Below are 27,981 nucleotides of genomic sequence, written 5' to 3' on the forward strand. Positions count from 1 at the left end.
CAAAAGTCATTTAAATATTTATTTATTCCCTTGGAGAGGACAACTTCGGCCACCAAAAATCCAGGACGACCAGGAAATTCAGATCGCCACAAACATCTTGTAAAAATTCAGCACGTGAGTGATAAATTATCGAAATATTTAAAGTTAGGGCGCCCTCAGTGCTTCGAGTGAAACAAATATAAAAAGCTAGCTCGTCAAAAAGGTTATAAATATTAAAAATTATTATAAAACTTGCACAAGTCCTAAAGAGGTACAAAAAATAAATTTTATTGGATAAGAGTCTATATATCTAAAGATGCACAGATTAAAGGAGTATTTAATTTTAATCCTATAATGTACATATGCTCACTCAATCATTGATTTTATTCAGCAATTTGTAAAGATATAATGTAGCTCTTGCTCACTGGATAAATTGATTTATCTATTTCCATCAGAGACCGAACCTTGAGCTCTGATATATATATATATATATATAATATATATATATATATATATATATATATATATTCTTGAGAAATATACTGAGATCTATAGATATTAATATATTTATAATTTATGATTTGTCAATTGATTATTTTTATGATTTTTGGAAAGAAGTTATACAGTGAGATTTTTAAATCGACAAGCAGCAGCAAGTCGATACCTAAGCTGCATAGACTAAATGCATACTATTAATGAATTAAAAGCACATGGTAACGTTTCGTGCTAAAGAGCTCAAAAGTAGTGAGTCAATCTGTGATATTTTATTTTTGATATATTTGTTCTCATTTTCATTATTTTTGTTTGTTGCTCTATATATATATTTCTACATTTATTTGGTCATTAATGTTTTATTGTGCAATATATTGATGTATCAAATTTTTTATGGTGTATCCTTTATTTGATTCTCCACTTCCATGCATGACCAATCTCACATTTATTTATCGAATTATCAGTATTGAAATATTAAGAAAGTTACCATCCGATTTTATTCTTCACAGAATAAGCTGGTTTACTCAGCGATATATTGCATTGATAATCAAATCTTTGGAAATAATACGTTCCAGAGATTTATATGAATTGTCCAAGAGCAGTGAACTGTGGGAGCTCCTGAGCGAGCCTATAAGAATTTTATCTAAGTTGTATTCTAAGAACCACAACCAGAGTTATATATTTTTGTACTCATGCTTTACCGACTGCAGCCAAGCCAGGCAAACCATTATTCACAAAAATAACGTCAGAATATATATATAAAGTAAATAATTTCAATCCTGTACATGTCACTGTATTATAGTTTATCCTCATCAATCTCAGTTATTTATTCTGATACTATTTTTTTCTTCTTCCGCACTAAAAAACAACTGGTACACGAAGCAAAAGCAACTGATAACTCTCAATTAACCAATATTTGGTGAATGGGGCGTTAGTGTTTTTGGTACCACTATGTTTATATTGTAATGATATTAATATTTATATATTTGTATTGACGTCTTTTCTTCCAATAATGGAGAAATACCTGTTGTTTCTGCTGTTTCTGTTTTCTTTTTTCGTTGGTACAGGAGAAACCTCTGAGTTCTTGCTGATTTCTGCAACACCATACATCACCGTGACATTCCCTATATCCATGAAGAGATTGCATCATACTTCTATACGGACTAGGATCAACATTTGAAGCTCATCACAGTTTTAAAAATAAGGTCAATCGAACTGTGTAATTAGTTTTAATTAATTTTGACAAGAGTCAAACTGACGATTATGCATACGCTCACCAAATGGACAATGACTTCTATGTCACCTAAATTCAATTTTAGTTTTAATTCATTTTTGAACTTTCTGTCATGCTCTGCTCTTTGTTTGGACTAATTTTGGCCTGCTTCACCAACAATGCTAAGCACCAATGATGAAGTAGCTCGCTTGCTCTCGATTCATAGAAATTTGAACGACAATGTTACTAACTCTAACATTGACATGGATGCCTTGTTATCAGATAAGCTTCAGCCTTACAATAAACTTCTTAAGACCGCCCATCTTGATGTCCAGTCCCTCAGTTGTCACATCGACGAACTCAGAGCAATCTTCCATTTTCAGGACTTCAGTATAATAGGTATTTCAGAATCATTCTTGAAACCTAGCATTCAATCCAACCAAGTTGCACTGCCTGGGTATAATCTTTTCCGTAATGATAGGTTGAATAAAGCTTGTGAGGGCGTAGCAGTGTATGTCAAAGACGGTATAAAAACTAAAATACTACTTACATCTGAGCCAGTATACTCTGCTAGACCAGAATTCATGTTCCTTGAATTATCTTTTTCCAGATCTAATAGATTACTTGTTGGACTTTGCTATCGTCCCCCGAAAATTGGTCATTTTACTGATTTTGAAAATGCATTGCTTTCTCTTATGCCATGTTATAACCATGTCCTTGTCATGGGTGATATGAGCACTGACCTCAACATGACTAATCGCAACTTTGACTATTATCAGGTCACTAACATATTTCAGTGCCTCAACTTGACTATTCTACCACTAGATCCAACTCACCATACAAATGAATCTGACACATTCATTGATTTTCTCATAGCTAGTGATCCCATTGAGGTTGTTCAAACAGGACAAATATCAGTCCCAGATATTTCTGGACATGACCTGATATACTGTGTGCTCTCTCAAAAGCCACCAAAATCAGCACAGAAATTCATAACTTTGAGAGACTTTAAACATTTCAATGAACCCGCTTTTTTGACTGATGTAGCTCAGACTCCACGCTCAGGCATCACATTGAAGCCTTAACTTCAGTTGATGAAATGGTGAAGACTTTTGAAAATTTGACTCTTGAATTATATGACAAACATGCGCCTTATGTTACTCGGAGAATAAATAAAAAACGATGTGTACTGTGGATGACTGACGAAATACTGAAAATTATGGGTAGAAGAGACAGAGCTCACCGGAAATTCAGAATGAAAAATCTTTCTTGTCTATTCTTCCATTCCCATTCCATCGTGTTTCTTGTAGTGCCACTAATTGGACATTGAATTTCAGCATTTCATTCCCTATCTCCATCATTTTTCCAGCTCTCATCATTGTCATTACATTCCATGTGCCAAGATTCCAATACAATTTCCTTAATCGTATTTTATTGACATTTTCGTTTCTATTTCCTTTATTCCTGTCCTAATTCCAAAGCTCATTTTAAGGTTTCACAAGAAGCTGTTTCTATCCGGGGAAGAGCTATTAGCACCTCGCTCAACCCCCAACCTGGAGGACCAGGTAATTTTTCATTCAGGGTTTTCTTTCTTCAGCCTTTGAAGGTCCACTGAGCTCCATCTGCAAGGCAGTAGTTGCTGGTTTTGGTCCTAATTCAATAAACAAGTTGAAGCTCTTTTCGAGATCCGTCTGACATACATATCCACAATCACAAATATACAAACAGAAATAATTGCTTATATAGGTTAGCACAATTCCATGAATATCGGGGCACCAAGCTTTGCTCATTATTTTTATTCATTGATGAACAGAACACAATTCTTCAAAATGATCATGTTTATATTCTACAGCTGGCTATACATCAGTTTATGAATTTCGGGGATGAGATATTTTGGTTTTCCACAGACACACTCGCTCACTCACTTTTCCACTACCCACATAATGTGTCTTTTCCAGACAGTTTTTTATTCTCTCTCGGAGACTAAAATTATAATATTGGGAATCATTTATCCCATCAGTTTTGAAATTGCTAATCCTTTTATTAAATGGCATAGTTAATTTCCATTCAGAGCGGTTGACTGCTGCACTTTATTATTATTGTAGGCTATGGATTAGTGACAGTCGAAAACCCATTTAAGGGTGAGTAATGAATATTTTATAGTATTGTTGTATTGTCTTTATTTTAATAATTTTGATATTACAGGTAGCAACCCCTGATTTAACAATTCTTCGTTATCAATTATTGTATGATCGAAATTTTACTCAATTTTGCAGTCTTACATCTGAGATATATGACGATATCCTAATGTACAAGAAAGTTATACGAAATGGAGTATATTTCATTATTTTATTAGTACAGTCATTTATATCTCTGGAATTTTGTAATTGTGAGTAAGTTTGAAATACTCACTGGTTGTACATCAACTACAACTGTAACTTAGATTTCGAATTCTACAATTAAAACCTATAATATTCCTCTAATTTTAATATTTATGTAAATTGTATGTATTGTATTCATTAGATGATTTCTTGAGAAATCATTCATTGAATACAATATTTAGTACCATGTTATTTATTCTAGCATTACTAAGTAGTTGTGACTTTGTGTTGCAGGTTTTTTTGTGTGTGTGTGTATTCTTGAATACTCATTCGAGGATCGTGCTGTAAATATGCCTTGCTGTCAAACGAGGGCTTACGAATTCGCCGACCGAGATGGCCGGTGATATCGGACAACTGACCTTGCCGTGCGGGGCTGAAAGACGATCTTCGATCTGACGCCACTAGCCCGATGCCTGGTGGCCATCACCCTTCATCCTCACCCATCACCCTTTGGACACCGGACTCGAGGACGACAGATCTTAGATAAGTACTTGATACCCCCCACTACAATATCAGATGTGCCCCCGTAAATTTGGTCTCTTAAAGACATGAGTATTTGGTCTCATAAAGATGTATTATATTTGGTCTCTTAAAGACGTATTATATTTGGTTTCTTAAAGACGTATTATACTTGGTCTCTTAAAGACATGTGTATTCGGTCTCTTAAAGACAGATTGATTATTCGATTATCCATGTAAAGATGTATTTTGTAATATTTTCTATTTTATTCTCATTATTATAAGAGCAGTCAGTCAACCGCATATCTATGTTTTTAATTCCAAGACCATCAAACCACTAGAATTAGGATCACATTATTGATCAGATGAAAATCCGCAGATCTCAGGGTCTAGCACAATTTCAACAACTAAGCCTTCTCCGACAAAATCATTTGTCACCAGGAGATCGGTTTAAGTCCAGTCAACGAAAGGTTAGTGAGGGAAAATGTTTGGGAGACAATTTTTGACCCCACAGTTCTGTTTAGGGTATTCTTAGTGCTAACATAATAAAGCGACAGAACTCAAATCTTGTTTAGAAACCATCCTCTACTTACTTCCAAGTTGACAAAATAAGATTTTCAATCAATTTAGTTGCCAATATTCACCGTAACAGCTGTTCTTGGAAGATACTCTCTCTAGATTATAGTTTTAGAGGAAGTTATGATATGTATTTGATGTAGATGAATTATGTTATGGACATTTCAATGATAATAATAGATTGGAAGAAGATGAATATGCATGCCAAAAGACGAACTCTAAACCCTTTAAAATCATCCTTAGAGTTAAAATTGAGATTGACTTGTAACGACTTGATATTGACAAAACCACCAATCTAATGAAAATAGATCAATGAAAAGATAGAAAATTTCTCCTTTCATTAACTTTGAAATTTGACTCCACCATCTTTTTGAAGTTAGTTTGATTCAATGTGGATATATCTACCACCACATCACCTTCACAAAAAAAAGTATTCACCTTAATCAGCCTGTACAAACTTGAGTGACTGTCCAGAAAATTTCCATTGTGGAGGTAGTGCTTCCTAATCAACTGAGACATATTTGCCTGCTCACTCTTCTCCATTGTGTCATGAAAGTGTAACAGATAAGGAGCTAGTCCCTCCCAATTGAGATCAACCACTATCCTCCATGGGTCGCGGTCCAACCAATCTGCAAAATAAATTCATTCAATTCTACTATCGATATTAGAAAAAAAGAGAAAATATGTCCAAAATAATCCCTTGGCAAAAAAATAATTTATTCATCACTCATTGATTCATTCACTGTTCACAATCAATATTTTCTGTTTAAAAAACAATATTAAAAATGTTATCGAGTGTTCCTTTGTTTGCACAGAAGCCTGTTACATTTTAATAATGATTAAATGCCACCAGAACTAATCAGAGAAGCCTTCTCTGATTAGTGCTCGTTGCATTTAATCACGATTAGAATTCAACAGGATTTCGTACAACCGGGCCTTTATGTGTTTGCTTTGTTGTTAAGATTCCAATATTCCAAGCACAAAATTGGAAATTACTTTGTAAAGTCGTATTTTACTTGTACTTGCCCAGCTAGCTGTAGTCGGTATATAGCAAATAAAATCCGGGGAATTTATATATTCGCCCTAGGTGAACAAATGATACCACAATATTCTTACCAGCTCACCAGGGAGCCTATATAAATCTCTGTTTCAATATGCTGCAATCTGATGTGCTGCCTTGTCAGTATGCAATTCTTACTGCTGATCTGACCGCTCCCACAATGAAAACAGAAAGTTTTTATAGATGCTGTAGATGTAGACAAATATGAGGGTTTCCAATAACATATGAAACTATACAATACCAACTCCAAACCAACTCATTAACATCTGACAAAATGGGTCAATAATGAGAGATCATATCGAGTGGGGCCAAAGTGGGCACAATTTGGAATATAAGTTACATAAATATGTACTGCTGCTCCTAATATAATACTATGACCCTGAATTCCTTTTTCCTTTGTAGTTGTAGCGAGTTGATATGTTAAAAGACTTTGGGAAATTGCTATTTCGAAAAATACTTTAATCGATTTTATATATTGCTGATTCACAAACAATATTCGGTTGAGAATATGGTTCAACAATCCACTACAAATAAGATCAATAATATAATACTGTGTAAGTACGATACTGGTCATGTATGGGAACAGGTTTATAAATGAAATTCAGGATAACTGAACAAGATAGCATGTATTATAACTTAATGAATAACAGGATGATGAAATAATATTATATACTGGAGGTGGAGAGAATATATTTGAGGATGATTGTAAATAGAACTCATATATCGATTGTATTGTTTGCTAAATATAGTTTACTCTATAATTTCCAACATATATAATTGATAGGCCAGTTGAATCATGTAGCTTTGCCTGTAGTACAATTTTTTTATATTTGTATATATAATAAAAATAACATAAGGAATAATATTATTCCATAATCTCAGGGCAATGGATTAGGCTCGCAGTGAAAATAATAATTAAGCTTAACAAAACAAAATAATCTTAGTAGGTTTTTCAGTAAAATTAATAATCATAGAATCCAAGTTCTTAATGTGGATTTCCCTCACTTCATTTCAATGCGCAGATTGTACTAGATCAAGCTGGATATTTAAAGAGTAATAGTTCGAAGTGCTAGCTTTACAGTAATTTATTCGTGAATTCGAAGTCGTGAGGGCCCTCTTAAAAAAACTCTGTTTTATGAAAAAAACTCCGATGAACATATATAACCAGATATAAAAATATACAAATACAGAAATTGCTCACTTATACGATTCTCAACTGTGAAATTGGTGATGAAAAAAAATAATATCTCAGATATGATAGTGCGAACTTGTAGATGTAGGACAGTTTCTGCCTTGTGTTCAATGCCTTATTTGTCTGGTTTGGCTGATGTAGTTTCCATCAGTGGGGAATATTTAGAATTATTGACTCATGTCATACAGTGACCTCACTGAGTTATAAATAAATTAATAAATTTTACATTTAACTTAGATACAGAAACATTTAAAGCAAGGATTCAGTCTTGTCTTTCATATCCAAGCTGCTGTCTCGGGCGTAGGTGTAGAGCAAGTGGGAAGGTCATTTAGTTCTCCTCTAGGACGAGAGCCTTTATACTTTGCCCAATTTAAACTCATCAACATATCGTTTACCATTGGTGGATTTTCAAGAAATGGGATGACATAGGAGTTTTCATGGGAAGTAGTCCCTGGTATCAAGCCTGAGTACATTAATATGGAATAATATTTTTATAAATGAATTACCGGTACGAATAAATGCAAGGTATAATAATTGGTATAATTTGCCAATCTAAAGAATATTTGAATATGTCATCAGGTAATTTCCACCTGGGAAGATTTGAATTATTCCATTACTAGTGCCAATTGAATAATGCTTAGCGATTGGTGCAATACCAAGGAGGATCGTGGAGTAGGCAAAACAATGTTTGGCTGTCTCCGCGCATTCTGGCCTGCGTATCTTTTCGGCATCTTGGTTTGACCAAAACATTGCACTTGCACTGCAATCATAGCATTAAAATCTGTGCTATAGTGTTCATTTAAAATTGACTTTTAAAGAAAAAATAAAAGTTTTGATCAAAATGGTAACCTGTTGTGGTGTTGTGCATTTGGATATACAAACAAAAGTTCAAAGAAGACTCCAGAAGTGACTTTTCACAGATAATAATTAATAAATTTAACAATTTGTTTACTCTTGTTAAGTTAACCTGTAGTAGATAGATTGGCCTAGATAAATGCCTTTCATCCACACTTATATCGATAGATGAATAATTTTATTGTTCAGTTCAAGCATACAATACAAATTAAATACGATGAATGGAAGTTCCATCCAAATAATTCAAAAGTAACATAATGCAAAATTCTTGGGCATGGCCTAAAAGTTGATAGTCATCAGATGACTGTGATCATGATCAATGATAATGATGCAGCCTGAGAAACCATGCCTTAAGTCGGAATTTCATTTTTTGACTTTTATTTTATCTTGATAGAGCACATGATTCTGAATAATTCAACACTAGATTCATCCTTCTAACGTTCTAATGTTAAAAATTAATTTTATATGAATTTTTGAATATCCATTACTCAAATTTGCAATATGAGGGAAATTGGCTATAAGCATAAACTTTCTAGTATTGAAAAATTCATAACTTTGACATTCTCGAAGATAAGTCTATAAAATTGGTAATCAAAATGTTCAGTAAGTCATGTAGAATAAGATTATAGTAACTAAAATTCTTTTTGATGAAAATTCTGCATGCTTTGTGTGTAAAAGTGAACTTGAAAATAAAAATTGTGCTTGATTTGATGGAAGAGTTTACTTTTTGTACTCATAAATAGAAATCAGTGTTCTAATTAATAAACATGTTTCTAATATACATTAACTAAAGGTATTATTTCAACACAATGGAGATGGAGCTTACCTAACCTAACTCAATCAAGTATAATAATAATAAGAATAATTTCAGTCATAAAAGAGCAAAAGTAATCTAACTTGGGTACTTGGATACTTTTCTAACCTATACACTTATCAGCAAGCACAAACAGGAACATGCCTTAAGTCGCTATGGGGATTTAACATTACCGACTTAAGGCATGATTTCATTAGAGTGTCATATGATTTTAAACGTGGTTTCTAGTATTAAAAGAGAATGTTGGTAATACTGTGACTGCCACTAGCATTGTTAAATCTCACTTTACATTTTCCCTCATTTCATTTTTGTATTTAGCGCACATGTCTCAGCTGTTAGTTCAATGCTTGACGTCAACTGCCTACTAGATTATGTCTGCTCTGGTGGAAGAAATTAGCATTCTCTCGGGTTTTAATTTAACGTTTTATATTTTTATTTATTGTGAATATATTCATTTCTTATTTCTTTATTTTACATAATTACTGCGAGGAGATTCTTATATTTGAATTCTTCATCTCTTTTGGCATTTTGTTGTTAGCAGTTCATGTTGGCATTGGTTTTTGCCATGATCCCCATTTTGCATTCGCTCTAACACACTTCCTTCTTCCATCTTGTTAAAAATGTCTTCAGCTTCTACGCCTTGCTTAGGTCTTGTAAAAATGTTTATTTTTCATCTCCTTTTCAAATATGTAGCCTTTCAGCATTATAAAGATTGTTCTTTTATGTTTTTTGATCATTCAAAACATCATTCCCAGTTTTAAAGTGCTTCCTGCTCAGTTAGTGTGCGTTTGCTTTGAGTTGCAACGATCTAATCTCGTGGCAATCTCTTGTTGACAAGGAAATTCTCAACTTCTTCAAAGTTTTCATCAACTTCTTCATCTCGGGGATTGTACTAGATTCATTTCCTGCTTTATTCACGATGAATAAAGGGGATCTCTACTCATCACTTCATCATCTCAGGGATTGTACTAAATCCATTTCCTGCCTTATTCACGTTAGATAAAGGGGATCTCTACTCATCAAATTCATCATCCTGTGAGTCTACTTCCAATCCTGTCCTTATATGGTGTAAGGAAGGGTCCTTCTGCTTACCTTATTCATGGGAATATTCTACTCTTCAAGGTCTTCTGTCCAAGTTGCACGCTGAATGTCTGCTGTAGCCAACTTCACTTCTGAGAAGCATTGAGCTGTATCCGCTGTTCCAGATACTGGGAAATACCATTCAGGTCAAGTTTTTAATTTATTTTATTCATGTATTCAAGTCTTTATAATATATTCATAGGCATTGTTGTAGCAATGGCCAAGAAACATATTCCAAGAGGTTTCAGGAAGGAATACATCCCGGGATGGAGTGAAATGAGTGAACATCTCTATAAGCAATTCCAGAAAAAGAATGACCCAAAGATTGCAGGAGAACTCCTAAAGAGTTTGGATGAGGCACGCAGAGAGAAATGGTCCAGCACAATGGAGAAGATGGGTTTCAGACATTCCAGCCGCCGGGCTTGGAGTCTTCTCAGGAAGCTGGGCAGTGCAAAAATTGTCATCCATCAGGGCTGCCATATTCATCCTAATCAGGTGGCAGAACAAATTGTTAGGACATCAAAGGCCCCAGGCTGCCTGGACCATGCAATAAGGGTGAAGAATAGGCTAAGGGAGATGAAAGCAACTGTTCCAGAAGACTCAAGTCTGTCGAGTGATTTCACAGTTGAGGAGGTAAATGTTGCACTTCGCAATACAAAGCCTGGTAAGGCACCGGGGTTTGATGGAATCCATCCAGAGTTCCTGCTCTATACAGGAAAGCGTGTCAGACTGTGGCTATCTCGGTTCTATACAAGGATCTTACAGAGTGGCTATCTCCCAGCAGAATTCAAGGAGTCAAAAATTGTGGCAATCATAAAACATGGCAAGCCTTGTGATGATGTTAAGAGTTACCGTCCAATTGCTCTGCTCAGTGTCAGCTATAAATTGCTTGAAAGGCTCATCTATAACAGGATCAGCCCAAAAATACTGGAACATGTTCCAATTCAACAAGCAGGATTTCGGCCAAACCGGAGCTGCACAGACCAGGTTCTTGCATTGACAACACATATTGAAGCGGGTCTCCAGAAAGGCTTGAAGATGTCTGTTGCCTTTGTGGACCTGAGTGCTGCATACGACACAGTGTGGAGAGAGGGCCTCATATTTAAACTCCTACAGGTTCTGCAAAGTCTAAAAATCATTCAATTGATCAATAAAATGCTGAAGAACAGGAATTTCAGGGTTCTCATGGATGATAGGCTGAGCAGGAAAAGAGTATTGAACAATGGATTGCCACAATGGATTAGGGGGATCTTATCCCCCCTTCTTTTCAATCTGTACACAGCTGCTTTGCCAAATATCAAATCAAGAGTATTTGTGTATGCAGATGACATTGCTATAGCCATTCAGGACAGGAGTATGGAAAAAACAGCAAGCATCCTGACTCAAGACTTGTCTTTCCTCTTAGCTTACTTCCACAAGTGGAGGCTCCAGCCCAACATGAGAAAAACGGAGGTTTGCTGCTTTCATCTGAATAATAAGGAGGCAAGTGTGAAGTTGAAGGTAAAATTTGATGATGCTCACCTGCAACACAATTTTTTGCCCAAGTACCTGGGAGTTATGCTTGACCGCACTCTATCCTATAAACACCATATCCAAAATGTTGCTGAGAAACTGAAAACAAGAAATAACATAATTCAAAAACTTTGTGGCACTACTTGGGGTGCTTCGGCCACAACTTTGCGCTGTTCTGCTCTGGGTTTGGTGTATCCAACCGCTGAATATTGTGCTGCTGTATGGTTAAATAGTGCCCATGTGAATAGAGTAAAATTTACTCTATTAAATTTAATATTTAATTTAAATTTAATGTGCGACTGAACCACACTATGCATTCAATCACTGGGACAATTAGAAGCACCACCATATACTGGCTTCCAGTTCTCAGCAATATTGCTCCACCGGGGCTACGTAGATCTTCTGCTCTTGTACATGAATACAAAAAGATAAAGAGTAACAGGGCATTTCCAATCCATAGAGATCTTCTGGATTTGGGTGATCGGTTGAAGTCAAGGCATCCTCCCATGCCCATGGCAGAGCAACTGAGCGATGACAGTTTTTCCATGAGAGCAAGCTGGGAGGAGGAGTGGATGGAAAAAACCCCCCTCAGCATCTGCTTTAGGTACTCAGTTGGTGTAAATGTGGCTGGATTTGAACTGCCAAGACGGACGTGGGCGGCCCTTGTGGGCGGCCCTCGTGGACGTGGGCGGGTTAGGACTGGCCACGGGAGATGCGGGGCCTCTCTTAATGACTGGGGCAGTTTACCTTCCCCTGCTTGTGATTGTGGAGAGGCTAGACAGACGCTGAAGCACATCATCAGAAATTGTAATATACGTGCCTACCAAGGTGATTTAAATGATTTTATTTCGGCTTCTCCACAATCACTACACTACCTTGAAAATCTCGACATCAAAATTTAATATATTCACAATATCTTATTAACCTGACAACAGTCTCATGACCAGATTTTTTCTTTGACTACCTACCTATATGTTTGTGTGTGTCTATATATATATGTGCCATAGGCTAATAAATAATAATTTAAGTCTTTAATAAGGATTCATTCATTCCATTTTTCAATCACTTGTTCAACCTTTACTATTTATGTTAGGTTATGTCCTCCAGTTTGAGATCTTAATCATTGTTTATCTTGTCTAGTCTATGATAAATGACTAAACACAAACAAATGTATTCTCTAACTCTCGATTGACCTATGTCAAGTTGTTAGGTTGCTATAATATTTTTGTAACCTTCTGAGTGTAATTATCAAATAATTTGCTATTTTTCCATTATTTCAAATTTTCAAACTTCATTGTTTTCTTGGTCTGACATCAGACATAATGATTGTCAATTTTTTAGAAATTGAGTATTCAAATTTCAAATTTAATAGCACTCTTAAGCATTTTGCACTTTACCTTTATTCTCTAAGAAATTCTTATAAAATTTCTATTACTTGTTGTTGGTTATTGTTTTAATTGCAATATCATTCATACATTTTTTTGATTATTTATTGTTATTAATTCCACCTGACTTATATTTTTTACCTTTTTCAATAATTGTCTTTTGAGCATTAAAATTGCTTATTCAACTACTTTGGTGTTGACAACCTTCTTTCCTTTTATCTACAATCCCTTGAGCTACCAAAGGTGTCATCTACCCTTTTGCATGGACAAGCTATTATCCAAGGCAAGTGCATGCACAAGGGTGCACTGGTATTTATTATATTAGTTTTTCTGTCCATCTATTCCAATAATTAGCCTTTCAATCATTCTCTCTATCTTCATTCATTTATACAGTCCACTAGTTTTGGGCAGAAAATTCAATATGAGGTCCACCGGGCCTTGGATTTGTGCCACAAGATTGACCAGACCATTTTTAATTTATCTTGACCAGTTTAGGCCTCACCCGCATACTTACAAGAAATGTTAGGTGATGTTAATTCTACAGTGTTATATTTTTCCTCAAAGATTGTGTATGTTTCTTAGGATATTCATCAACTAATGCATATTGTTCTCTCAATTTTAAGGGACTCTGATCACTATCAAGGCGTGCTGTGACACGTTTCTACCATGCTGACCTGTGGCACCCTCTTTCAATTGCATGATCTGGAAGCTACCATTACCTGCTCCGAAGCAAAGCATTCATGCTTCTGATGCAGACTTCCAGAGCTACAAATTTAAAAGCTCATCATGCAGATTAACATTGCTGCTATTGCAAGGGATCTCTCCTCGTATTTGGAACAGTTTTAACTGATCAAAAATGGCTCCTAAAGCCACTAAGTCTGATACCATTGTCTGTCAATGGATGGGTGTTGCAAATTACATTTTTTTCGATTGTATGACAATCATATTGGAAGTAAAATCACCAATAGTGATGAACATAGAAAACTACTAACAGTGCTCTCGCCTGACTAAACTAGAGGAAATGTATGATAATTTCTACTTTCAAATTGATCAAGAGACAGTTGATCAAAACATTCATATTAAATTTACTGATCTTATCACTAAAATCACTATACTTTGTGAGTCTTTTGAATGTCAACAGGCACAGCAGCGTTCAGCGTGCAACAATATGAACATGTCTCAAGACATGTCCATCATCAATCCAACCTTACCCTTGTTGCCCGATCAGGCATCTGTTGTCACTCAGTATGCAGCAGCAGCTCCTATCTCTAATCCAACATCAGGTTCAGGGTCTGCAGCTAATCAGCCGCCATTAGTTTCTCAATCTCAACCACCCTGGCAGCCTGAATACTCTCCTGCTATTCAATTTCAAGGTTTTAAATTACCTGAAATCGAGTTACCAAAATTTGATGGTGTATTTTCTTGTTGGTTAGAGTATTGCTCATCCTTCTCCAATATTGTCCCTGATAATATATCAGTAGCTTCTAGTGTAAAATTTGAATAACTAAAAAAATCACTAAGTGAGGAAGCTCTCAACAGAATCTTAAATGTTCCACATGGGCAGTTTGATTTGGCGTGGTCTCTACTAAAGCAACGTTATGACAATCCTAGGCTTATTGCTGACAATCATGTTGGAGCAATCTTGAATCCCCCCAATTTGAACACTAATTCCGCTCAGTCTTGGAGAGCCTTTATTGATGACTTGAAAACTCACAACTTTGGTTTAGAATCACTTGATCTGGGTATTTATATAAAAAATCTATTGTACATGTATATATTTGTCTCACGTTTCGATTCCCGTACCCTGAGGGATTGGGAGAGATACAATTCACTCCATACCGTTCCATCAATGGAAAATCTATGGGATTTTATGGAATCACAACATAAGGTCGCACAAGCTGTCACATCTAGTAATGTAAATAATACTCATTCATTACACAAGTCTACTAATATTAGTGATAATGTCAAATCAATTCAACCCTCATCTAAGCTGGGTAGTCAGCAAAATTCTGTTCCTATTACTCAAAAGTGATTTGCTTGCTTGTTCTGTAAAGATATAACTCACAATGTCTTCAATTGTCCCTTGTTCGTGAAGATCTCTCCTGGTGTTAGAAGGGATGCTGTAGAAAGGAAATCACTTTGCTTGAATTGTTTGAAGCCTTTTGTTCAAGGTCACTCCTGTCTTGGCTCCTGCCGTCAATGCGGAAATTCACATCATACACTCCTCCATGATGCCATGTCACATCTTAAGGGTAATGGTAGAAATATTGTCACTTCAAATACTATTCAATCATCCTTGGCTCCGTCTGCTGGAAGGCTGAATGCAACTTCTATCAGTTCTAAAACAAACTCTCAAGTGGCGCTTAATTCTATTGGGGAATACAGTGGCCATGTGTCTGATGGTAAATCTCCTATCTCTAATTCTCACTCAAATAGTGAGCTCAATCGCACAGCCGATCTACGAGCATCATTTCCGCCTGTAGAAACTTCTGATGTTGCCATCAACTTTCACTCCAGTTCTAATTCATCTGTAAAATTCAATCTGTAAATTAAGTCTATTTCGATTATGCCAACTGCTGAGGTCATTGTGTTTGACTCAAGTGGTCAGTCTATTCCATGTCGTGCACTCCTAGATACAGGTAGTGATTCTAATCTTGTAAGTGAGAGACTTGCTGCTCGTCTTGCTCTACCTGCAATTCATAGTAACAAATTGATTCATACTGTTTAAGGTAATTTGACTAGGTCAAATATTGCTCATAGCATCAAGGTACAATCAACCGATCAGTCTTGGTCTGCATTTGAAGAATGCCTTGTTGTAAACAAAATATCTCTCAATCTTCCTCCTGCCAACATTGATATTGACAAATTCAACATCCCAAAGAATATTTGCTTAGCTGATGAAAACGTTATCAATCAAAGGGCATTGATCTTTTGTTAGGCACTTCTGTGTTTGCAGCTGTAATGACATGCAGACAAATGTCTCTTGCTCCTGGTTCCATCCTTCAAAATACCTTGTTAGGTTGAATCATTTTTGGTTAAATGAAACTCATTCAACCCACAATTTGTCATAATCATGTTCATTCTAACTTCATCTCTGGCCTTGATTCATCTAATCGGCTAGAGCGTTTTTGGAAACTTAAGGACTTGTCAAATATGATTCCTCCATCACCAGAACAGGTGAATATAGAAAAACACTATGACAAAACTACAGTCAGATGTGATGATGGTCATTTCATGGTAACCTTGCCTCGTAAGGACAATGCTTTTGCCTTAGGCCCTTCCGAGTTTCAAGCATGTACTCGTTTCCTTTCTCTTGAGAAACGGTTTGAGAAAAGTCCTGAATTAAAACATCAATATGTCATGTTCATGCGCGAATATCAAGAATTGAACCACATGTCACCTGTCCCACCTCTTGAAGAAATGCTTACGCTTAGTGCTCAAGTTGGTGCCATACTCAATTCTAGGCCTTTGGTTCCTCTCTCCGAGGATCCTCATGATTTTTCTATTTATCACAAGGTCACTTTCTTATAGGACGACCTCTTAATGCATTGCCTTCAAGACAGTATAGGACTAAACATATCAATCATTTAGCTCATTGGCAAAGGGTTTCGGGAATGAATAGTCAACTTTGGGAAAGGTGGTCTCAAGAGTATTTGGTGACTCTTCAACAAAAACATAAATGGACCTCTTCATCACCAAATATCACCATTGTAACACTTGTGTTACTCAAGAAGGACCCTGGGACTACTCCTACTGTCTGGAAGTTAGGTCGTATCACCGAAGTGTTTCCAGGCCCTGATAATGAGGTTTGAGAAGTTATGGTTTTAACTGATCTGGGCTCTTTCAAACGAGCTATCACTAGCATTGCACCATTGCCAATCGACAATGATGAAAATGCTTAGATCACTTAACATATTTTTTTTCTCATTTTTTGATGAAAATTCCTGTGGATATTTCCATCCCGGCCCAGTCTATGTTAAATCTCACCTCGCATTTTTCATCATTTCATTTTTAGCGTGCATGTCTCAGCTGTTAGTTCAATGCTTGATGTCAGCTGCCTACTAGATTATGTCTGCTCTGGTGGGAGAAATTAGCATTCTCTCGGGTTTTAATTTAGCATTTTATATTTTTATTCATTTTGAATATGTTAATTTCATATCTCTTTATTTTGCATAGTTACTGCGAGGAGATTCTTATCTTTGAATTCTTCATCTCTTTTGGCATATTTGTTGTTAGCAGTTCATGTTGGCATTGGTTTTTGCCGTGATTCCCGTTTTGCATTTGCTCTAACACACTTCCTTCTTCCATCTTGTTAAAAATGTCTTCAGCTTCTATGCCTTGCTTAGGTCTTGTAAAAGATATTTATTTTTCATTCCCTTTTCAAATTTGTAGCCTTTCAGCATTATAAAAATTGTTATCTTATATTTTTTGATCATTCAAAACATCATTCCCAGTTTTAAAGTGCTTCCTGCTCAGTTAGTGTGCGTTTGCTTTGAGTTGCAACAATCTCATGGCAATCTCTTGACGACAAGGAAATTCTCAACTTCTTCAAAGTTTTCATCAACTTCTTCATCTCGGGGATTGTACTAGATTCATTTCCTGCTTTATTCACGATGAATAAAGGGGATCTCTACTCATCACTTCATCATCTCGGGGATTATACTAAATCCGTTTCCTGCCTTATTCATGATGAATAAAGGGGATCTCTACTCATCACTTCATCATCTCAGGGATTGTACTAAATCCATTTCCTGCCTTATTCACGTTAGATAAAGGGGATCTCTACTCATCAAATTCATCATCTTGTGAGTCTACTTCCAATCCTGTCCTTATGTGGTGTAAGGAAGGGTCCTTCTGCTTACCTTATTCATGGGAATATTCTACTCTTCAAGGTCTTCTGTCCAAGTTGCACGCTGAACATCCGCCATAGCCAACTTCACTTCTGAGAAGCATTGAGCTTTATCCACTGTTCCAGATGCTGGGAAATACCATTCAGGTCAAGTTTTTAATTTATTTTATTCATGTATTTAAGCCTTTATTAAGGATTCATTCATTCCCTTTTTTAATCACTTGTTCAACCTTTACTATTTATGTTATGTTATGTCCTCCAGTTTGAGATCTTAATCATAACTTGTCAAGTACCTACATACAAGTATCTTTGACTATTGAATGATTTTTCTATTCCCGGCTTTGTTAAGTCAATATCATTGTTGATCTTGTCTAGTCTATGATAAATGACTAAACATGAACAAATGTATTCTCTAACTCTCGATTGACCTACGTCAAGTTGTTAGGTTGCTATAATATTTTTGTAACCTCACTTTCATCTTATTGTTCATTATCTTCAAGTATTCAACTTGATTTACTTCTTAGTAAACAATTTTTTAGTCACTTTTTTATATTTTTGGATCTGCATTTGAAGTTCATCTTTATCCCATTTGTTTACATTTTCATGCTAGCTATTAACCTAGCTTTTTCTCTTTTTCACTTTCCTTCAGAATCACATTTCTTTAATTACTATTTGGAATATCTGTGTTTCAATGATGAAACTTCAAATTTGTACATTTCATAATTATTATCAATCCACTCCATATTGTTTTAGGTTCACAGACAATCTTTCATCCTGGTTATTTTTATGGTATACTATTTCCAATAATTTTTCTTTTAAATTGATTTATTTTTCTCAGCTTCAATCTTTAAATTTTCCAAATTCCTGTAATAATTTTTTATTGAGCTCTTCTGAGTGTCATTATCAAATAATTTGCTATTTCTCCATTATTTCAATTTTTCAAACTTCATTTTTCCCTTGGTCTGACATCAGACATAATAATCGTCAATTTTTTAGAAATTGTGGATTAAAATTTCAAATTTAATAGCACTCTTAAGCATTTTGCACTTTATTTTTGCTCTCTACGAAATTCTTATGAAATCTCTGTAACTTGTTGTTGGTTATTGTTTTAATTGCAATATCATTCATACAGTTTTTTGATTATCTTTTGTTATAAATTCCACCTGACTTATATTTTTTACCTTTTTCAATAATTGTCTTTTGAGCATTAAAATTGCTTATTCAACTACTTTGGTGTTGACAACCTTCTTTCCTTTTATCTACAATCCCTTGAGCTACCAAAGGTGCCATCTACCCTTTTGCAAGAAAAAACTATTGGCCATGGCAAGTGCATGCACAAGGGTGCACTGGTATTTATTATATTAATTTTTCTGTCCATCTATTCTAATAATTAGCCTTTCAATCATTTTCTCTATCTTCATTCATTTATACAGTCCACTAGTTTTGCGCAGAAAATTCAATAAGCATGTAGTTGATAAACTAATTCAACATATGGCATGACAATCTCAAAATCATGATTTCCAATCTATAAAGCTATTTTGAGGTCTACTGACATTTTTGCTCTGCCTACTTTCTCAGGCCGCATCACATTAAAGTGAAAACATCTTACATCTACAATCTCATTGTAGGCACTTGTTGAACAGATAAAATGTTGAAAATAATGATTCAAAAATTCCATTCCCGGACAAAAGTTTAGTAAGGAGCACTAAGTAAGTATAGAAAGGAACACTGATATACTTTTATCTAGAATAGTCTGCCAAAAATGGAATGTCCATAACAATTGTTTTTTGTTGTTTAATATACAGAAATATATTCATGTAATTGAATAAATATTGTATTGCAAAACTTATCTACTATTCTATTTATCCCATTAATGAATATTGAGTTCAGTGTCACAGAATTGATACTTTATCATCCATAGTCATATTATTTCTATTAAATTTCCATTTTCTGTTTATCAATCATTTTTGACATAATTTTACCAACAATCCATTCAGAGAATCAGGTTATTCACTGTGCATGCATTTATTCCGATATTACAGAGAGCTTTGATCAGTATCTAGTTATAGCATTATAGAAAATGAATAATAAACATAAATATGGGATGAATAAACAGTAATCGACTGAGAAGTGGAGCCTTTGGCATTTGTCTGTCTGTCTTTGCAATAATAATTATGCCTAAACCAAGGCCGAGCTATAGAAGTATAATTCAAATGTATCAACATTATAGTTCTGCCAAGCCTTGTTTGATTATAATGAATTATTAATTTGTAATGAATTTTGAATAGCCTCTCATTTTTTATAAGGGAGCTGATTTACTGATTTATTCTGTAAAACTTTTTTAGTAAAGCTTTTAAATCAAATTTGACAACTTCTGATGGGAATGTCATCTTCAATGATTCAATTCATAGTAGCCAAATACTTTCTATTGAGAATCTGCAATAATTTTGGTGTTTTTTTATTTTATATTACAATGTTTTAAATAATGTATACTGTACCATGCAGAATTAAAACATGTTCAATAATTTTGAAGTAAGGTAAGTCAAGATTACAGTAAAAACTACACCTATGTTCCTGATTGAATAACACATATGCCCAGTTGCACAGAAGTATGTTGAATTTTAAACATGATATGGAGTGGCTGTAGTCGATTGGACTAGATGCTGGCTTTATGATTCAGAGGCCCGGGTTCAAATCCATTGAGGACATAAACACGGGTTTGTAATTTCATCGATAAAACAAAATCACGTATATGGGTGTTTTACTCCAGTCCAGTGTCAGCCAGTGCATGTTTTGAAAATTATCATATATCATTTGAACGACTAGGTGAATCCTTGCATTAATAACACTCAAAGATTTTCGTCAGAGTTGGAATCATATTTTATGTTTTGGTGAGTCTACCTTTTTCTTTTATCCTACATCATAGTTCAAACATAAATTGTATTAGCATTACAATGCATTAAACTAGTTTGAAAAAATCATATGGCTTTTGTCAACATTACTGTATTAATTCATCAATGCTTATGGTCTATTTTTAATCCTTTAGAACTATTGTAATGCAAAGTAAAAATATATCCTGAGAATATTATTTCTTAGTAAGCACCTGAGGCCTACAAGAAAGCTATATTCCAATCACTGCAATCTATATGGTAGCCTACAGTAGTTTTCTACAAATCGTTATCAGTGAGAAGTCAGTGGTTAGTATCGAGTTTTATAAGTATATAAATAATAACATTGGTATTATCAGCTTTGTCCAAATACTTATTTTCAACTAGAGCCATAACTTAATCATTTGTGAATAATGATGAGAAAATGCATAAATTGGAATGACATAATTTGAATTATGGTCAATCCAAGATGGCTAGCGCGGGAAAAAAGTGGCGTCAGAGTGTACCAATGGAATAGCCTATTGTTTCGTCTCTACGATCCTCCTTTTGCAATATAATGGCTATCATGATATTCATACTTTAGTGCCCATTAACAACATGCAATACAATATTCATTTTTTTCGATCTTTGATAAGTTTATGCTTATTATTTTATGACAATAAATGATATGATGGAAAATTATTTTCAATTGTTTATGCTACATGCGAAATTCAACCCCCTCAGGCAGATGCCTTCAAATATGCCTTAAAATGTTGCCAGTGGAATTATATGTACCTCGCTTGGCCGTTATTTGATGTTGCCGATATGCGATTCTTTACCAAATAAACCTAACCTCAATGTTTTGGAAATTTCATATATAATATGAATAAGCCATTAAAGTTTTGGCATCATTTTAGAATATATTTAGGAATTACTGTACTTGATATCTGCCTTATCTGCCTCTTACTGATAGTCGTTATCTACAGCTGTCGACCAATAATGGTGTGACTTGAAATAAAAACTTCAACTTTCGCTCACTGAGACCAAGGAAATATCTTCATAAAATTATTTATTATTTTCAACAGTGTATAAAAACACGTTGTTACAACTTCTAGCACTGCCTCAAGTAACACTCAACGAGGAACGTATACGAAACAATTTCAATTCTTAGTTATGATAGGTGTTCAAATGCATTAAAAATTTCGAATTATTCACTCTTATGTGAGCATAGTATTCACTAGTCATTGAATAATAACATTTCTTCAGGAAAAAGAGAATCAAAAGTAGACTATTATACATCTCACCAACACACTCATATGAATACCAAATACCAACTACAATAACCCAATTCAATCGATAGACTACCCATTGGCAAGATTCCAAGTTGAGGGAACTATTGGTAGATAGAACAATTATGAGAAAGAGTACAGTATTTGGAGAATTCTCCATTACTCGGGTATAAACTGAGGTGTGAACACTTTGCATTATAAAATACTATGAAAGAGCTTGCTCTAGTTATTTCATCACAGAAAAATATTATAACAAAACTAAATAGATTCTTGTTATGTAGGTAGAATTATTGTTTATAGAGTAGTTGCTCACCATACAGGGGAAAGATGCCCTCTTCTGCGCAGTAGCTAACGAGCCAGGGAATGGGTCTGTGATAGGCACCAGCCATCAAGATATGAGGTTCTGCTTGCAGGAAATGATTATCCACTGTTGGTCCAAATGCACTAAGTGGCAAGTTACGGAATAACTGAAAATACAGACGATTATAAAGCATTATCTCCAATATTCATACACATAAATGACTTAATTCGAGGAATGTGAGTTCCCAAAACAGTATAATGTGTTACACTTTTAGAAATACAAGGAACACTGAAAATTTCATCTCCCTCACACACTTCCTCTTCGTGTGTTGTTTTTGACTGATTGTTGAACAATGAGTTCGAATGAGACTCTTGTCTAATCGCTCTCATAGCAGTTGTTGAATGTCAGAAGTGAAAATGTCAGAAAATAACGCATTACATACGACATATAGCAATATTGAATTCACTATTCTATACTCCTTATGAAACAAGTTGAGACTTGAACCGAATATTCGTGTTGCCAAACTGTGTGAAATTTCAATACTCTCATCCTGCAAGCCAATACTATAGTGATGGGGTGCCATTGAAGGGGAATGATTCTCAGTGAGAAAGCCAGAGTTCCAAGCAAGGAATAACCGGGAAAATTTGAAATGGTGTGCCAGCCTCGGTCTCCTGAATGGGTCTGCACCATCTGTTTCCCATTCAGAGGGAAAATTTTACAAGTTTCTGTAATCAGTAGATTGGATTACGTTTAAATAGGAAACCAAATTTAATAGAATTAGAAGGAGTAGAATCAGGAGATTATTATTGTGAGTTCAAGTATAGTGGGTTTTCTCAAGTCGTATTTTGAGTATCGAATGATGTGTTTCTCAAAAGTTGAAGTACAAATTGTTGAAATGGTGAGTGCCAAACATTATTTGTTGATATTCAGCTAAATAATTAAGAATAACACAGGATCATAATTTAATGTCATTAAGTTAACAGATTCTCAAGGTGTAGAAATATTGAAATTGGATATACATTTTTGTCCTGAATCTATAACTGAATAGATTCGTTTTTGGTCAAGAAAGTGAGTTGTGACTTGATTTTTATCAATTCGTTTTAATTCAGAGTTTATTAAATCGAAAGTTGAAGTATGAAAATATTCAATTGAAGTTCCTGGCTCTTAGTTATATACTATAATATATGGTATACTATATATATATTATACTGATACTACAGTATCTTATGGTATTATAGTTACTGTTGTAGTAGTAACTAGTTGCTAAAATAAGTAACCATCAAATAATTATGAGAATCTGTGCATTTGAATAAACGATTCCATAAAGCTCCCAACCATCTAAACTAATCAAGGATTAAAAAATATTGCATATCAGTGTAATCCCAGTAAAAATTACAAAAGAGAAGAAGCACCCCCTCCGGTTACGGTTAGAATTCAACTGTTTTTATTCAGTGCTTAGTATGAATAGTTGAGTTGGTTGATTCCTGTTAGTATTATTTCTTATTATCAGCTCTATTCCTGAGTGGTGTTTTTCATTTTGTAGTGAAAATCACATCTCACGCATGTATTTTTATTGCCTAGAATCAATAACTCACAAAAGCCAGATCCCATTGTTGGATGATTTCAATGGCTGGTTTCTGTTTGAGGCAATCTCTCATCTCAGTTTTGTTGTTCACGGGTGGAACTGGACATTTCAGTCTCTTTGCATAATCTATGGTCAACTTGTCCGATGACTGGGAAACTGCCCACGGGTTCAGCGCACTTCCGCTCACCGATATTGCTTTGCTAAACAAACCTGGGCATCAACAAATTGAACCAAATCAATTTTTTTATCTCACAACAAAATACTCATAAGAGTGGAAGATACACAATGAAACATATTTGGATCCTCCTTCCTATCTGTATAATAATTATACAAAGGAATATTATAAAAAGCACTGAAATCTATACTGTATTACAACCCTATCTCAACTATACGTAGTAGCTAGGAAGGGAGAGAATATTTGGAAAAAAATAGTAAATCTATTCACATTCCGTTCAATAAGTTGATATAAACATTTTCAAAATTGAAAAATGTCACACAGTTTATCCAGTTTAGTTGTTCATGATAAGCTGTTTTCATTCCCTTCAATAATACCATAATGTTTATCATAGTTGTTCGAACTCACTACCGGCACAAAAGTTGATCTTTGCCGGAAGTCCCATATTGTCATTGATAATATTGATTTTATAAAATTGTAACTATTTCTATGGAAAATAAATGAATTTGAATTTGTTGAAACTTGAGAAGTTGTCATACTCCTCTGAAGCGTTGCACTTGGTAGTCTTATTATCTCACTCAGGGCTTCGAGGCAACACATTTGTTGATCCAGAAACGTATATCTTCAGGGCTACTTGATTTGTTGTTTTTTATTTTGTTATTTTATATAAAAACGTTTTTGAAAGGGTACTAAGGTATTATTTTTCAACTAATGTTTGTACCAAACACTTGATAGTATCGCTCAGGTATCGCTTGATAGTCTTATCCCACTCAGGGCTTTGATTGTAAACATTTTTGTTGATCTAGAAACGTATTTCTTCAGGGCTACTCAATTTGTTGTTCCCTATTTTGTTATTTTATATTAACAAGTTTTTCAAAGGGTACCAATGTTTGTTGATGTTGACGTTGGTGCTTTTTAGTAGCGTTGAAGGAATTTCAATAATAGCTGTACCTGCTGACAGCTTTGACAACATGTGAAGGTGCACACTAGCTGCCCCTGCTGAGGCTCCCACCAACGTCACCTTTTTAGGATCACCGTGGAATTGGACTATGTTCCTCTGCACAAACTTGAGGGCTGCTATCTGATCATGCATCCCCAGGTTGGCTGGCATGATGTTATCCTTAGTTGTCATGAAACCTACCAAATTCAAAACAATCAAATAAGAAAATCTGAAGTGAATTGTTACTGTTTTAGACTCTCAACTTCCTGTTCTCCATCATTCCTTTTTTATTATGACTGTGAGATATTTCTGTAAAGGCGGCACAAACCGTAACAGTAAATAAATCCGAAAGCCTGTCTCAATACACCTGGTGTCAAGGGAAATAGAGAATCTTATCATATGAATGGAGATGTCTGTAGACGTGTGGAAGCTTCCTTATCCACACATTAAAATTATCCTTGTGGCCAAGAGATTAAATTATCCTTGAATGCCAGACTTGGGATGTATGATGTATTGTTGAATGTGCAGTCGCTTAAGCATAGAATAAAATTATACATGAAACAAAACAAATAAACTGAGCTTCAAATAATCACTATAATGAGATTCCCTATACCAACTGTCAGCATGGGTGAATGGGTATCGTTTAGTTTATTCACAAGGCATGCCAACAATAGTTTGACGTAGATCTGACTATGGTGACTTAGGTATCTGATAAATTCTACTCTATATAAACGTTCACTTCTTTGTAGATCTCTTCTTTTGCACATTATTATTCATCCAACACCAATCTTCTGAAATATTTCCATTCTTACAGACTTTGAACAAATTGCTCTTATATTTAATATGTATGCCTTCATGTCGATAAGGATCTTGCAGAGGCAAGTAGGAAGTTTATCATTAAGTTGATATGTGAGGTCATAAAGGAGCAATTGAAATAATATATCAGTTTCCTCTCTTTACTCATTCAAGAATTCAGAAAATTGTAGCCTTATTATGGTTCTGAAAATCTTATTCAATGTAGCTAAAGCCTTATCGAATATTTCTAGTAGAACCTTAGTCTATCTGAGGATCCTTATATCGATATTTCCAGCAAACTGTATACCATGTGGTCAAAGCCTTACCGAGGGGTCCCAGGCGATAGCGGACGAATACGAAAATGGTGTAGCTACAGCAAAGGTTGTGTGCCATGAGCTGACGGCTTACAGGAATGTCGTACATGAACGTTCCCGTGTTCAACGTGACGACAACGTTTGCCTCTTTGGAGTCATCAGAGTTTGCATACTCACGGTACTTATGCTCCACCTCAATATCCTAAAACATATTGATCATTCAATAAATAAATAAATAAATAAGTTTCATTAACATTCTTCACAGAACAAAAGCCTCTCATACGAGGTAAATGATAGTTGGCAAAATTATAATTTTATTTACATACAGCTTGTTATAACTTGTTGATTATTTTCATCCATTTTTCTCTCTCTTTCATTTTCATTTTCCATTCATTAGTTTTACAAGAAAAAATACATGCCTCACATGCACTGTGCCATCTCGCCCCTCCATCGATAAGCTGGACGTCCCCTTCCTCTGGTACGGTCACGCAGTATCCACTCAGTGCAGATCTTCGCCAACCGCTCTGCTGACATTCTTGACACGTGGCCGGCCCATCTCCACTATTTGATTAGGTGCGTTTCTTTTTGCAGGTACTTCACCTTGACCTATCTCAAAATTCCGGTGTTCCTGATTCTCTGGTACAGGTGCAGACCCAGCTCCTTGCCATCCTTGTTTGCATTGTCTCCAGTCTCCTGTCTAGTTGATCTGAGTGTGATCAGGTCTGAGCTCCATACAAAATTCATGGGTACACAATTCCTCAACGATTTTTCTTTTAATTCGTTGGGGAAGATTCCCTTGAAAATTTTTGTGAGAGCCCAATACGTCTGCCAGCCCTTTTTCATTCTGTGACTCATCTCTTTCGCTCAACGGTTCTCAAATGAAAGCAGCTGACCTAAGCAGCTGGCCTATTATTTTAATTGTTTTTTTACTTTCCTTGCCCTATTACCATAGGTAAGGAAAGTGTTGCTTTCCGAAAAAAATTAATGTACCCGAATTTTTCTAAATATTTATATGTTTCAAGGTCCCCTGAGTCCAAAAAAGTGGTTTTTGGGTATTGGTCTATATGTGTGTGTATGTGTGTGTGTGTGTGTGTGTGTGTGTGTGTGTGTGTCAGTGGCGGCGCTTCCATAAGAGTCAAGTGGGCCGGGCCCACCCAAATGAAACAGTAAAATACACTTTAAAATGCTTTAGGTTATGTCGCTAATTATTATTGAATAAAATACAATATAAATTAATTTTGAACTGTCAACTGGTAAAAATTCTCGTTGAAATACCATGCAAATGCATCAGTGGCCATCGTAGAATATGTACAAGTTTAACGATGGCCACGAATCATTACATAGCACATTGAAGGGCCCCAGAACTCAGGCCCTTCCAGCTCTCATAAGAACGTATTGGCAAGACAACGCAAGCCGGCAGCGCTAGACTGGCTTGGGAGCAATGCATTGTTATACCGAGCAAGCGGGCCAGTTTGAGCCAGTTTGAGCTGGCCCATTGCACGTTGGTTCACAGTGTTCTCGCTCAGACTGCTGAGCGCTAGTATAGCTTTGTTTACATGCCAGTGCCAGCCATCATGTGAAATGTGAATTGCATCCGAATTGGCAACAGATTTTTTATTATATTATGAAGTTAATACTTTCAACTACTTTTGTGCTAATATTTGCATAGATTAATTAGCAATAATCCAACTGTAGTGATTGCGGTTGTGAATTTAAAGGCATGATTTTATTGTGGAGTGCTATATTAGTGTGTGGTAATCATAATTAAAATGAGGTTAGGTCTACTTTGACAAGTCTTTTGGTGAGTTGTATATATTATGTTGTTTTAATTTAGTTTATAGAGTAATAAAGTTTATTTTCGTTTTTTAG

General features: G+C 35.2%; 1 protein-coding gene across 3 annotated transcripts in view; it reads right to left on the minus strand.

Annotated features, from left to right (window-relative positions):
• The window catches only part of LOC111045597 (venom carboxylesterase-6), a 60,720-nt gene that overhangs the window by 17,032 nt on the left and 15,707 nt on the right, over positions 1-27,981 (minus strand). For all 3 annotated transcript variants that reach the window (XM_022331042.2, XM_039428719.1, XM_039428720.1), the window contains exons 4-8: positions 26,125-26,314; positions 25,015-25,200; positions 23,899-24,098; positions 22,316-22,469; positions 5,538-5,728 (exon numbers count right to left, since the gene is read on the minus strand). In XM_022331042.2, the coding sequence (XP_022186734.2) occupies positions 5,538-5,728; positions 22,316-22,469; positions 23,899-24,098; positions 25,015-25,200; positions 26,125-26,314 (921 nt within the window). The remainder of the gene's footprint in view (positions 1-5,537; positions 5,729-22,315; positions 22,470-23,898; positions 24,099-25,014; positions 25,201-26,124; positions 26,315-27,981) is intronic.

This window comes from Nilaparvata lugens, chromosome 5, assembly GCF_014356525.2.
Source record: "Nilaparvata lugens isolate BPH chromosome 5, ASM1435652v1, whole genome shotgun sequence".
Classification (NCBI taxonomy): domain Eukaryota; kingdom Metazoa; phylum Arthropoda; class Insecta; order Hemiptera; family Delphacidae; genus Nilaparvata; species Nilaparvata lugens.